The 14,588-nt window shown below is 37.3% G+C and overlaps 1 protein-coding gene across 2 annotated transcripts in view; it reads left to right on the top strand.

The window, feature by feature from the left end:
- Nucleotides 1–14,588, top strand: part of LOC123566625 (ras-specific guanine nucleotide-releasing factor 1-like) — a 176,791-nt gene that overhangs the window by 153,973 nt on the left and 8,230 nt on the right. For both annotated transcript variants that reach the window (XM_053549697.1, XM_045360900.2), the window contains 5 exons: nt 551–1,252; nt 3,651–3,774; nt 11,020–11,132; nt 11,902–12,008; nt 12,799–12,975. In XM_053549697.1, the coding sequence (XP_053405672.1) occupies nt 551–1,252; nt 3,651–3,774; nt 11,020–11,132; nt 11,902–12,008; nt 12,799–12,975 (1,223 nt within the window). The remainder of the gene's footprint in view (nt 1–550; nt 1,253–3,650; nt 3,775–11,019; nt 11,133–11,901; nt 12,009–12,798; nt 12,976–14,588) is intronic.

Here is a 14,588-nt window from a genome sequence, read left to right as displayed (position 1 = left end):
ATGTGAGAAGGTGTGTAAACAGCAGTTGAGAGTGAGAATCTCTGTTAACACACCTTTACCTTCCAGTTGAAACACATCCTGCAAAGGACTAAAACAGCAGTTTTAAGCTTGAATCCTTGACAAGGCATGTTGGCAAGTGGTAACTTGGTTGTAATTTTAGTAAATTTCAGAAGACTTGTGATGAAAAAGTGGCAGACTGAATATTATGGATCCATGACCTTTTTAGCTGGCAAGATTTCCTTATGACATAATATTGTTTTATTACTCATTATGCCCCTTTTCAAAGAAGAGGAGGTATATTGCTTTGCTCATTGTCATTGAAAATGAGCCATGGTGGAGCCTGGAGGGCATACTCCGTATGATTTTACAAACAGTTTTCGTTTTTAGATAATTTGAAATGCTGATTGCTATATAAATGGTAAAGCTACATCGAAAAATTTCCACCTCTGTATCTTTTTAGTCATCTTAAAGCCCTGTTTAGATCTTTAGGGATTATTCATCTAGAGTACTTTCATTGATACTGAAAGAAATGACACATTTAACTTTTCAGCTTTAAAACGAGAAGACTCTATGGACAGCGATGATAGCCCCAGTGAACTTGACAGTTTCCTAGAACCCCCTAAACAGGCCCCAATAGCAACGTGTGAGACACTTTGTGACTCTGAAATTCCAGAAATACCTGCAATAAAAATGGATCCTTCTCTGTCAGAAGTTGTCATGCTTCCGTCAGATTTTGGTGAATCTTCAACAGATGACTTTTATTTGTTGAACAACAAATACCTGATGCCGGATGTGTGTACTGGATTATCTTTAAGTGTATCAGAATCTCTCGATTCACGCGTGTATGGATTACATTCGGTTCCAAGTTCAGAAACTTTAACACCCGGAACTCCACGACCTAGTCCCGCAACCAGCCCGCTTGGCAGTCCGCGACGCTCACTACCACAACCCTTGACTCCAAAAAGTGGCGAAACCAGTCCACGAAGGCCTTCAACACCTATTAAGATGCCGGAAAGATATTCAACGGACTTGTTCTCATCGGCAACTTCAACAGCGTCTCCACTTCGACTAGGCAAGCCAAAGAAATCATCATCACCAGTGAGAATACCATCTCCCATAATACGATCTACCTCACCTAAACATACAGCTAGGTCACCTAGTGCAAGTCCTAAATTGCGCCGTGCTCCATCACCAATCAGTTACAGTTACTCATCGCCTAACATTGTTGCACCACAAATCAAAGTTAAACACTGTAAGTATGCAATACCTATATTTTATCTTAAAACATCTGCTGTTTTGCTTGACAAAAATATTTGAGGAATGAATTTCTGTTCTCGGATTTCATTCAAAATGGACAACAGATCCATGTAGTGCACTAACAATTCATGGTTGATTTACTGATCATATTCTGTTATTCATTTTGCATGAACTCTAAAAAAATTGATTCCGTTTCTTATAATTATTTACATTACATTACATTTTTCTCTTCATAATTACACACATTGTGCTGTATCTACATAACATTAAGATCTGCTTTCTTGACATCTTGTTTACCAGACAGAACAACTATTTAGGGAGAACCTGACCTCAGTTTGACCTTGACCTTGACCTCATTTTGGACTTAGATTGCTTTGTATGGGCCATCTCTTGGTTAACCAAATGGGACCATTTTGTCTAGCATCAATACCCCTTACTAGAATGACTTGATACTAATGCAAATGTAACCTGTGAACATTCCTCATCTTCAGACATCACCTGACCTCATTTGACCTTGACCTTGACCACATTTTGGACTTAGGTTGCTTTATATGGGCCATCTCTTGGTTAACCAAATGGGACCATTTCGTCTAGCATCAATACCCCTTACTAGAATGACTTGATACTAATGCAAATGTAACCTGTGAACATTCCTCATCTTCAGACATCACTTGACCTCATTTGACCTTGACCTTGACCACATTTTGGACTTAGGTTGCTTTATATGGGCCATCTCTTGGTTAACCAAATGGGACCATTTCGTCTAGCATCAATACCGCTTACAAGAATGAATTCATACTAATACAGAATCTGATATAACCTGTGACCATTCCTCATCTTCAAACATCACCTGACCTCAGTTTGACCTTGACCTCGTTTTGGACTTAGGTTGCTTTGTATTGACAAGGATGCCACCGGGGGCATCAAGCGTTTATTGAACGCAGCTCCTTGTTTCTTTCAAAAATCTGGAGGTCAGTGCCTTTTAACACTTGAGTCAGTTAAAAGCTGAGCTTTTCTGCAGCACAGTTTATCCTCCTTTTTTTGTGTTTCAACATCATGCTTATGATATTACTTCATATACAGTCGAACTTCGATGGCTCGAACTCGAGGGTCCCGTGGCAATTAGTTCGAGTTTTCTGTTGTTCGAGCCATCCAAATGGCGGCCATTTTGAATTTTGGAATTCGAGGGCATGATGTGTTACAAACCTTACATCGTAATATATTTTCATATTTTACCTAAATGTGTGCATGATACGATGATGAATAAAAAACGAAGGCTGAAATATGCTTTATTTATTTTCAAACATGACATAGATACGAAACAAAAAACACATATAAAACACTGATATGATTATAAGAATGTAGTGAAGACAACATCAAATGAAAAGCAAACCTTTATGAATCATAGTCCAGTACAAATATCAAATAATTATATTGCTTTCAAGTAGCCGACTTAGATATACCCCCGTTTCCGGGTCCTTTTCTAAGTTGTTCAGCCATGCTAAAGCAGTATGAAAGTTGACATTGGATCTCCCGTTCTTATGCAGAAAAAATAAAGACAGTCATTGCTCAATTATTTTAAATAATTCTATTCGTATAAATCAAAGCCCATTGAAGAATTGCAGTGAACGAAAGTCACTTTATTAATTTGTTTGTCGTATACCGACGCTAATTACATAAACGTGTGAAAATTACGCACGCGCCGGTTAAAGGGGAAGCTTGGCGAATGTCAGGCAGAGGTGTGAATAACTTTGTAAACACAAGCCATTCCAGCGACAAATTGTCTGTTCGACTGAACAGGTGTACTTATCACTGTAATTAAGCCGAAAGGACCACCAAATGAGTTCGAGAGTTCGAATTTTCGAAGTTCGAGCGATCCGAGGTAGAACTATATAGAATAAAGAAGGAATAAATTCGGGACCGGGAGAAGAGTTCGAGCGATCCCGGGTGTTCGAAAGATCTGAGTTCGAGCCATTGAAGTTCAACTGTATATTTGCAGCAATTTTAAAGGAATTCAATTATTGTATGTGCTCATATGATATATATAATTACTGAATTATGTTTATATGGAAGTGAACTTAGTCTGCCTGCTTAGCTCAGTAGGGAGAGCACAGATCTACTGATTGCAGGGTTATGCGAGTTCTATCCCCTGGTGAGGCGAATGTTTCTCTGTGACGATTGATAAAAGACATTATGTCTGAAATCATTCGTCCTCCGGCTCTGATTCATATGGGCTGTTTGGCGTATACGTCCTAAGAACAGGTTAGTACTAGCACAGAACCCAGGAAAACTGGTAAGGTTAACTGCCTGCAGTTACATAATTGTAATACTGTTGAAGAAGGTGCTAAAGCCAAAGCAAAGCAAACATAATGAAGTTGTGTTTTGTATTACAGTTAGCTCTGAGGACACATCTGCCTCTATAACACCAAGGAGTAGTTTTGCCACACATACCGATGGTTCTCCTCCACAAGCACGTGCAGGCGCTGTAGTCACATCATCTAGAGCATCCAAACGAAGGTTAGTGTTCTGCATGTATACAAGTTAAATTGCATATCATTCAAATTTTGATTTTTGTCCACAAAGAGAAAAAATATCCATAATGGTCTTTGTCCATCTAACCTGTATTCATCAAACTTGTCGCAAAATTAATTTGACCTTTACATCCTTAAATGATTCTAAGATACAAAATCTTCTCCACTCCTAAATTCTTAATGTAGAGAATTATGTCTCCCCCAGGAGACATATTGTTTTTGCCCTGTCCGTCCGTCCGTCCGTACATCACACTTCATTTCCAAGCAATAATTTCCGAGAACCATTTGACCTAGAACCTTCAAACTTAAAATATGGTTGTAGGGCTGCTGGAGTAGACGACCCATATTGTTTTTGGGATCACTCCATCAAAGGTCAAGGTCACAGGGGCCTGAACATTGAAAACCATTTCCAATCAATAACTAGAGAACCACTTGGCCCAGAATGTTGAAACTTCATGGGATGATTGGTCATGAAGAGTAAATGACCTCTATTGATTTTGGGGTTACTCCGTCAAAGGTCAAGGTCACAGGGGCCTGAACATTGAAAACCATTTCCGATCAATAACTAGAGAACCACTTGACCCAGAATGTTGAAACTTCATAGGATGATTGGTCATGAAGAGTAGATGACCCTTATTGATTTTGGGATCACTCCCTCAAAGTTCAAGGTCACAGGGGCATGAACATTGAAAACCATTTCCAATCAATAACTAGAGAACCACTTGACCAAGAATATTGAAACTTGATAGGATGATTGGTCATAAAGAGTAGACGATCCCTATTGTTTTTGGGGTCACTCTGTCAAAGGTCAAGGTCACAGGGGCCTGAACATGGAAAACCATTTCCGATCAATAACTAGAGAACCACTTGACCCAGAATGTTGAAACTTCATAGGATGATTGTACATGAAAAGTAGATGACCCCTCTCGATTTTGGGGACACTCCATTAAAGTTCAAGGTCACAGGGGCCTGAACATTGAAAACCATTTCCAGTCAGTAACTTGAGAACCACTTGACCCAGAATGTTGAAACTTAATAGGATGATTGGTCATAAAGAGAAGATGACCCTTAACGATTTTGGGGTCACTCTGTGAAAGGTCAAGGTCACAGGGGCCCGAACATTGAAAACCATTTCCGGTCAGTAACTTGAGAACCACTTGACCCAGAATGATGAAACTTTGTAGGATGATTGGTCATGCAGAGTAGATGAATCCTAACGATTTAAGGGTCACTCTGTTAAAGGTCAAGGCCACAGGGGCATGAACATGGAAAACCATTTCCAGTCAATAACTTGAGAACCTCTCGACCCAGAATGTTGAAACTTCATAGGATGATTGTTCATGCAGAGTAAATGACCCTTATTGTTTTTGGGGTCACTCCATTAAAGGTCAAGGTCACAGTGGCCTGAACATTGATAACCAGTTCCGATCAATAACTTGAGAACCACTTGACCCAGAATGTTGAAACTTCATAGGATGATTGAACATGCAGAGTAGATGACCCCTATTGATTTTGGGGTCAGTCTAATAAAGGTCAAGGTCACAGTGGCCTGTTCATGTAAAATTATTTTTTGGAAATAACTTGAGAACCACTTGACCTACAATGTTGAAACTTAATAGGATGATTGGACATGCAGAGTAGATGACCCCTAATTATTTTGAGGTCACTTGGTCAAAGGTCAAGTCACAGGAGCCTGAACAGTGACTTGAGAACCGGTAGGCCACTAGTGTTAAAATTTAGCGGGATGACTGGACATGCCAAGTAGATGATCCCTATTGCAGCTAACCATCAGTGTCTTTTTGACATTCGCTCCTGACCCCTATTAACTTCGTGCCTATAGGACTTTGCATTGGGGGAGACATGCGCTTTTTTACAAAAGCATTTTCTAGTTTGTGATTCTTTTCAAACAAATAACTGATGTTGATGTTTTCTGGTTTGGTGATTTTTAAGCAGTGTTATGGCCATTGATTCATTTTATGATGTTTTGGCCTGCCCACTTCTTTTATATAATTGGGCAGATTTTACCAAACCTTACCAGGCTTCATTTTTCATACTGTCTGCATGTTCCAGTTCAGTGATATTCAGGAGTTATAGCCCTTGATACAAGGAGAAATTACATCAAACTATACAAATGTGATCATTGCCATTGTGCTTGTCATTAGCATGCTCAGGTTTGGTGATTATCAGCAGAGTCATGGCCCTTGATTTATTAAATGTTCTGATGTTTTGGTCACTTTTCTTATATATCAGGGGATTTCGACCAAACTTTACAGGCTTGATCAGTACCAAGTCTTATTGTGCATATTATTGGTGTGTTCTGGTTCAGTGAATTTAGGTGAGTTATGGCCCTTTTATTTGTCAAACTTTATGATGATTTGGCTACGTCTCACAGATTTCCACCAAACCTTACAGGAGATATCAGTGCCAAGCCTAGTTATGCACATTACCAGCATTTTCTGCTTCTGGGTCTGAGCAGAGTTCTGGCCTTTGGTTTGCCATATTTTACAGTTATCACACTCTTTGTTGCCTACCATTTAACTGAAATTTTGCCAAACCTCAGAAGTGATTAGTATGGAGTGTAGTTGTGCATTGTCGTGTTCTGATTAAAATGTTTCCAGCAGAGAAATGACCTTTGATTTGTCAAATTTGTTCCTTTTCTACTCACTCCTGTACCACTGGTTGGAATTCCACCAAACTTCACAGTTGTGTATATCATTGGAATGTTATTATTCAGAGATTTACCCTAGAGTTATGGCCCTTAATTTGTTTTTGTTTGTTTGATTTGGGTTTAACGCCGTTTTTCAACAGTATTTCAGTCATATAACGGCGGGCAGTTAACCTAACCAGTGTTCCTGGATTCTGTACCAGTACAAACTTGTTCTCCGCAAGTAACTGCCAACTTCCCCACATGTAATTTGTTGCATTTTACAATTTCTGCATGGTAAGTGGTGGGAGATATACATTTTTCATGAAGAACAGTCTCTAAGTTAGGATGGGTCGTTATTTATTAGGCTTTGCAGCAACAGTTGTTAAGAAGAATAGTACCTATTGTGTTTAGTACCGCGATGTTCGTGTACAAAGATTTTATAATCCTTTGATATTATACACTTACTGAATAGCTTGCCACTCAGTAATCATATTTATTACATGACTCTTTTTAAATAAATCACTGGTTCAGTGTTTCAGGTATTGACTTGTCCATGGTTGAACACTAAATTTTACAGGGCTGAAGGCAAACTTTATAAAAAAACCCAAAAAAAACCATTTATTCCTTATGCTGTGTAATCAAACACTTACTGAACGGTTTGCCAGTCTATAGTTAAAACTACTGTGTTTTGACTGGCAAGGCATTTAGTAAGACAGTGTGTATTACAGGCTTGGATTTTTCAGGACTAGTCCTGATCATGATTTCAAGCTACCAAAATTTCCCCATATATAACTTACGGGAAAAGAACTTTTCAATCTTAAAATGTAGATTTTCAGGCTTTTGGTTTTTTGACTGAATCTCAGGTCTGGTATTACATGATCCCTTACATAGATCATCAGTTCATAGTTGGCTATCAACCAGTCAATAGTTAGTTTTGCTGGACAAAAAACTTTGAAATTTATTCTGATGTCATGTTGGTATAAAGGCTTATTGGATGGCATGCTGGTCAAAAGTCAAATCTTTTATCTCCAGTTTGTCAAACTTCAGACAAATATTTTTAATTAAGAAACATTATCATCACGTCACTTGGACAACAAATACTATAAATCTTGTTGTTGTTTTTTTTTTTCGTAATAAACCTGATATAAATGGAGCCATGCAAAGGCAGACCATCTTATTACTGTAAAAAATATGAGAACATAATCATATTTTCTTGAACATATATATTGGAGGTATGAAATGTTAGAAATTTACTGGTATTCCAGGTCAGTTAGTTATTGTTACAGATGAATGAAGGACAAATTTCTCCACTGACAAAATCCCCCCTGCTCAATTTGACCAATTAAAGTGCGAAAAAATCCCCTCTTTGACTTTGTAACAATGATTAAAATCTTTTAGATTTAACGAAGATGAACAGCAAGAAAAATAATTACACAAATTATTTTAAATTGATAATAATTATCAATTCTTAATGGAATGAAGTGAAAATTATGATATAATTGGAAAAATGACATATTGAGCAGGGGGGGTAGGGGTGGGGATTTTTTTAGTATCCCATTAGAAATGACTGTTTATATAGAGTTGATGGGTGTATCTTTTAACAACTAGTATGCATAGTATTACAGACTGCGCTCACAATTGAAAAGTTATCTTTCTTACAGGGAGATGTCACTCTGTCAAGTTAAAGACTTGCATTTCGGTCGCCCTAGGTATTCCTCGAATACTCTAGCTAGTTTTATAGTTTATTTAGTTTTTTTGTGTGTGGTCACTTAGCTAGTCCTTCACTAACAGTATAATCCTACGGTCATTCCGGAATTCTGGTTAGTCTAGTGGATCTATTTCTCACTCTTGTCTTTTGGTCACTATTCACTGTGGCTTTTCTAACGTTTTCTTTCTCACTTGCTGTCATTTCAATCTTTTTTAAACCTCTTTCATCACTTTTGCAAGTTCTATAGACTTTTCTCGAGTGGTTTTGTGGCTGCAAACCTCTGTTGGTTTGATATAACCTGTGTCTAGAAATGTATTGGAATATGTGTTCATATTGACACTTTCCCAAGTAAATTATTTTCAGTATCTAATCCTTCTCAAAGGTAACCTGTATCCAGATCACTGTTTTGATGATTTAGACTTGTTCTTCATACTTCAGTGTATTTTTTTTTTATTATCATTTTAGCTCTCCTGGGTTATAGACTAAGGTGGAGACTTTGTGTTTCGTCTTTCTCTGTCACCGAGTGTCCTTCATCGTCAGACAATGTGTCAGAATTTGCTTCAGATGACATGTCTTTTGAAAATTTCATTAAATTTAGGGGACAACATCTCTTTTTTTTTCTCAGAAAACGGGCTTGTTTTCATTTTATAGGTATATAATATTAGTTCAGAACTAAGTAATATCAATCAACCATCCTGAAAAACACTCAGGTGAGCATTAAAAGGCCATCATGGCAATCTTGTTTATATAATAGTTCTTCAAGAAAACTCATCATTCAAAAAACTAGGTCACTTGCTCAGAATTAAGCCTCTTCATTGTCCAAAATGAAGTAAATCTGCTGAAAAACCCTATGTCAGATTTAAGCGCCTTGCAACAACTTCCAGGTTTCATGCAGAATTGGATGTTTTCATGTCAAGGTCATAGAAGTTTAGATTGTAAAGCAATTTTCTTGTGTCTATCTACCGTATGCAAAGTGATAAAATAGAAGAAAAAAAGCATTTTCCAATGACTTTGAACTGACTATTTATCATTTCAAGAGCCTTTGTTACTAGAACAAAGCAAGTTTGTAAAAGCACTCTTCTTTTATCTTTCTACAAATATTGCAAAATTTCATTTCATTTACTTCAAGCATGTCTGAATTGCACTTTCAAAATCATTTTCAGTAGGCTATTAAAATTCTATAGGTCAGAGTAAAGAAACACTTTTTTCTGTAACCTGCATAGAAATCTGAATACAGCTCACTGTAAAAGAAGAAATCATTGTAAAAAAACAACAACAACTACAAAAATCCATTTTAATAGAATGTGGTATACTCTTTGAATTATAGTTCTAGTTTGTTTGAGATATAGTGTCTAGAAAAAATTAAAGTATATTATGTACAAATCAGTTACAGAAATACCTTTATTAGTACTTTAATTTTGTATTAATATAATTATATCTTATTATAAATAGTAAGAAAATTGCAGAAGAAGAAATCCTTTAATCCAGGCAAATAACCACTTATGACAGGTTTGACTGTACATCGGTATATTGTATTAACCTTTATCCTGCTAAATTTCTAATATGGACTGTTCCATCATTCAATTTGGGCAGTACCACTTATTATTCGAAGGGGTGTTCACTGAAAATTTACTAACTGAATAGCGGCCATTGCAGACCGTGATGTGCCTGCATGGACAGGCTCATCTTGGTCTGCACTGGTCACAAAGGCAGAATCACTTGCCGCCAGCAGGCCAAAGGTTAGTGTTATTTGCTTGGTCTTCAAAAAAGTATAATGTAGAAGTTTAACTAGGGCAGCAATATGTGAAGAATGCATGTATTTAACTTGAAATTGATACATTTCCCTGTCAAAAAGTCTTATCTGAGTTGGATTATAGTGTTCAGATATTTTAAAAATGGGAATAGCATTTTTTTTAAAATCTAAAAAAATCTGGAATCATATTACTGATACTGGAGATATTTGAAAGTAAAGAAATCATATACAGTCAAACTTCGTTCTCTCGAACTCGGATAATTCAGACACCTCCCTTCACTCAAACTCATCGTAAGGTACCTGCAAAATCCCTGTATAATGTATTTTGTTCGATGACTCGAACTACCGATAACTCGAACAAATTTTTTCGGTCCCGACGAGTTCGAGTTAACGAGGTTTGACTGTACTGTGAAGTCGAACTTTGTTTTCTTGAAATCGACGGGACTGGCAACTTTTTTTTCCAGTTATCGGTAAGTAGAGCCACAAACAATTATATGTTACATAGACATTTTGCCAGGACCTGACGATGAGTTTGAGCGAAGGGTATAGCTCTCGAATTATATCAGTTCGGGTCAACTAAGTATGACTGTAATTATGAAAATAATCACTGCAAAAATCAGCCGTATTTTACTATATTCTGTAAAACTTGCATAGAATTTTTATTTTGTACCAAACTAAGTTCTGGAATGAATTTCTTGTTTGTAAAAAAGCAGATGAGTCCAACATTATGTAACTTCCAGTTTTCAGACCAGTCTGGCATCTTTTGATTGGTCAATTTCAAAGTTGTGTACTGAAATAACCAATCAGATACTAGTGTATTGAAATTCAACCAGGTCTCCAAACTTTGTTTTATAAGTTCAGAACCTGGGCTGTAAGTACTATATTTAGCCTAAGACGAGTTTTTTATCCTTTAAAGTCAGACCAAATATGTTGTCTTGTTTTATAAACGTGTGAATATCGTTGCCCTAAAGTGTTTATAACAGACTGTGCAAATTAATGCCAGTTTTGATGTAATTAAAGGAACACGTCTTATAGAAGTATGGTCTTATAAATGGGTAAATACGTTACTTTTAAGACAAAAAGAATAATAGGATAAAATATTTCAATTTCTTTTCTATTTTAGGTCAAGTTCTTCAGCAGCAACAGCAGCATTTGCTGCAGCAACTGCGGGTTCAGGCGTTTACTCACCCGATCAGTCCTCTGCCAGGGTGCAAAGGTTTCTCAGTGCTGGCACTGGTAATATATCAATATTTTTATCTACAGCAGATTTAGATTTTCCTTTCATGCATCTTTACAGTGGAAAGATATTTTCAAGCAAAGCTTCGGAAAATGTATGTCTGGGATTAGACAATTTGCAATTTCAAGACACAATTTGTGTGTGCTTAATCTGTGGAACCATTGCATACAATTTAATGAAACTTCACACAAGTGTGATCAGTACCAACCTTATTTGAGCATGGTGCATGTTAGGTCCTTTCAGAAAAATACTCTGCATAGTTATGGGACTTTGTTTTTGTTACTTTACTACATACATAAAGTCTATATATCTACATAAAGCCTATATATACAGTGCACATAATTATGCTATCTTGTGCATATCCAATGTACTGTGTCAGTGCATGCCGGGGGGTGGGCGGTACATTCATCACCTTCAGTGATAGCTCTAGTTACTTTAGTAGTAATTGCTGTTTTAGGAACACCATTTTATAATAGCATTTATAGAATAATTGTGAATGAAGACTTAGTAATGAAGGGAGAATTATATGTTTTTGTCTTATCTGTTCATCTGCCTGTGAATTCGGGAGTCTTGTGGTCATGTTAGCACATGCCTCTATAGCAGTTAGTCAGATTTGAACAAACTTTACAGTTAAATTGAAGTGTATCATTCTGTTCGTGTTTTTGACACATTTTAAAAAGATTCTTCTGGTAAAAAGTTTTACTTATAGATAAATATGTTTAAATGAAATATCTAGGAATGTTATGATGTTGTTTTGTATGATTTTAGGTGCTACAGATACCCGACTGTTAAAGAAACGAGAGTCAGTGATAAGTACTGCAGCAACAATGAGAGTTCTCAACATAATCAAACACTGGGTCTCCAAACATTCCCAGGTAAAAGAGGGTTTTATAACAATTTAATGGGTCTCCTAACTAGAATGCTTTAAAAGCACACATTGATTTAATACTACTTCATCAACAGTTCTGCCAGACAGGAGACTGCAGATTGATGGAACATTTGGGTTTTAAGTTTCATCTCAGGGTTAAGAGTATGTTTTCCCTGGGATTTGATGGAAAACATTATATCAGAAATAGTTAATCCTCCACAAGTGATTTGTGTGGAGAAGTTGGCAGCTCCTTGAGGAGAACAGGTATAGTACTGGTACAGAATTTATGAACACAGGTATGGTTAAATGCTAGACTGGGTCATTACAGAACTGAAATACTTTGTTAAAACAGTGCTAAACCAATAACAAAGTTGTCAGCAGCAGTTCTGTTTAGAAAGTGTCTATATCTACAACTACGAGAATAGTTTGGCCTTAGTTTGATCCCCTCTCTAAATTCCAGTTTGTTCAGTTTAGCTTATTGTTTTCTGGTTTAGGGCAAAAACATTATTTTAACTGGGGAATTAAACTCTGTGTGTCACTGAAGGTTCCATGTGCACCGACGTATGAATACATCTTCGGATGTCTCTGAATTATATTCTGGTACTTATGACATTTGTAAATGTTGAGTTCTGCTCAACTCGAGGCTATGGAGGGCATGGATGGAAACTATCATTTCCAGTACCGTCCATGAACAGGCGCAATCAAACCGAGCCTGCAACATTTTTCGTCTATGTCGTGTTGGGCTACCAGAGTGTGGTTTTCCACTTTTTCTAATTCACTAATGAATTGTGTTTCAGGATTTTGAGTGTGACAATGAGCTTAAGGCATCTGTGATAGATTTTCTCGAGGAGATGGTCTGTAATACAAATTTGCTGCCAGCAGAACATAAGGCGGCAGCGTCCATACTTCGGACACTCACCAAGGAAACAACGGAACCAAAAATAGATCTCACAAAGCTTCTTGCTCACCCAGAGGTAATATGCAAGCATTTTTAGCTTGATTATTCAGTGAATAGTCTAGTTATTCTGCTCGTCCTGGTGTCGGCGTCACACTTTGGTTAAAGTTTTGCATGCAGCAAGTACATATGGCTATTATTTAAAGGCATATAAGGCTTTTAAACTTATTTTTAGCTCACCAGAGCCAAAGGCTCAGGGTGAGCTATAAGGATCACTCACTGTCCGGCGTCTTTCGTCCGTCGTCCATCGTCCGTCGTCCGTTGTCTGTAAACTTTTACTTCAAATGACATCTCCTCATAAACCGCTAGACAAATATCATCCAAACTTCATAGGAATGTTCCTTGGGTGAAGCTCTACAAAAAAAATTTCAGAGAATTGAATTCCATGCAGAACTCTGGTTGCCATGGCAACCAAAAGGAAAAACTTTAAAAATCTTCTTTTCAAAAACCAGAAGCCCTAGAGCTTAGATATTTGGTGCGAAGCATTGCCTGGTGGACCTCTACCAATTTTGTTCAAATCATGACCCCGGGTTCAAAATTGACACCGCCCCAGGGGCCACTTGATTTTACATAGAAAAATCTTAAAAAATCTTCTTCTCAAAAACCAGAAGCCCTAGAGCTTAGATATTTGACATGTAGCATTGCCTAGTGGACCTCTACTAAAGTTGTTCAAATCATGACCCTGGGGTCAAAATTTACCCTGCCCCAGGGGTCACTTGATTTTACATAAGAAAATCTTCAAAAATTTTCTAAAAAATAAACCAGAAGGCCTAGAGCTTAGATATTTCACATGTAGCATTGCCTAGTGAACCTCTACAAAATTTGTTCAAATCATGACCCCCGGGGTCAAAATTGACCCTGCCCCAGGGGTCACTTGATTTTACATAGGAAAATCTTCAGAAATTTTCTAAAAATAAACCAGAAGGCCTAGATCTTAGATATTTGACTTATAGCATTGCCTAGTAGATTTCTACAAAATATATTCAAATCATGACCCCCGGGGTCAAATTGACCCCGCCCCATGGGGTTACTTGATTGTACATAGAAAAATCTTCAAAATTTTCTAAAAATAAACCAGATGGCCTAGAGCTTAGATATTTCACATGTAGCATTGCCTAGGGGACCTATCCAAAATTTTTCAAATCATGACCCCCGGTGTCAAAATTGACCCCGCCCCAGGGTGTTCACTTGATTTTACATGGAAAAATCTTTAAAAATTTTCTAAAAATAAACCAGAAGGCCTAGATCTTAGATATTTGACATGTAGCATTGCCTAGTAGACTTCTACAAAATTTGTTCAAATCATGACCCCCAGGGTCATATTGACCTCGCCCCATGGGGTTACTTGATTGTACATAGAAAAATCTTCAAAATTTTCTAAAAATAAACCAGAAGGCCTAGAGCTTAGATATTTGACATGTAGCATTGCCTAGTGGACCTCTACAAAAGTTGTTCAAATCTTGACCCCCCAGGGTCAAATTGACCCAGCCCCAGGGGTTACCTGATTGTACATAGGGAAATCTTCATAAATTTTCTAAAAATAAACCAGAAGGCCTAGATCTCAGATATTTGATATGTAGCATTGCCTAGTGGACCTCTACAAAAGTTGTTCAAATCATGACCCCCGGGGTA

This window comes from Mercenaria mercenaria, chromosome 8 (assembly GCF_021730395.1).
Source record: "Mercenaria mercenaria strain notata chromosome 8, MADL_Memer_1, whole genome shotgun sequence".
In the NCBI taxonomy this organism is placed as follows: Eukaryota; Metazoa; Mollusca; class Bivalvia; order Venerida; family Veneridae; genus Mercenaria; species Mercenaria mercenaria.
This window is presented reverse-complemented; position numbering and strand designations above follow the sequence as displayed.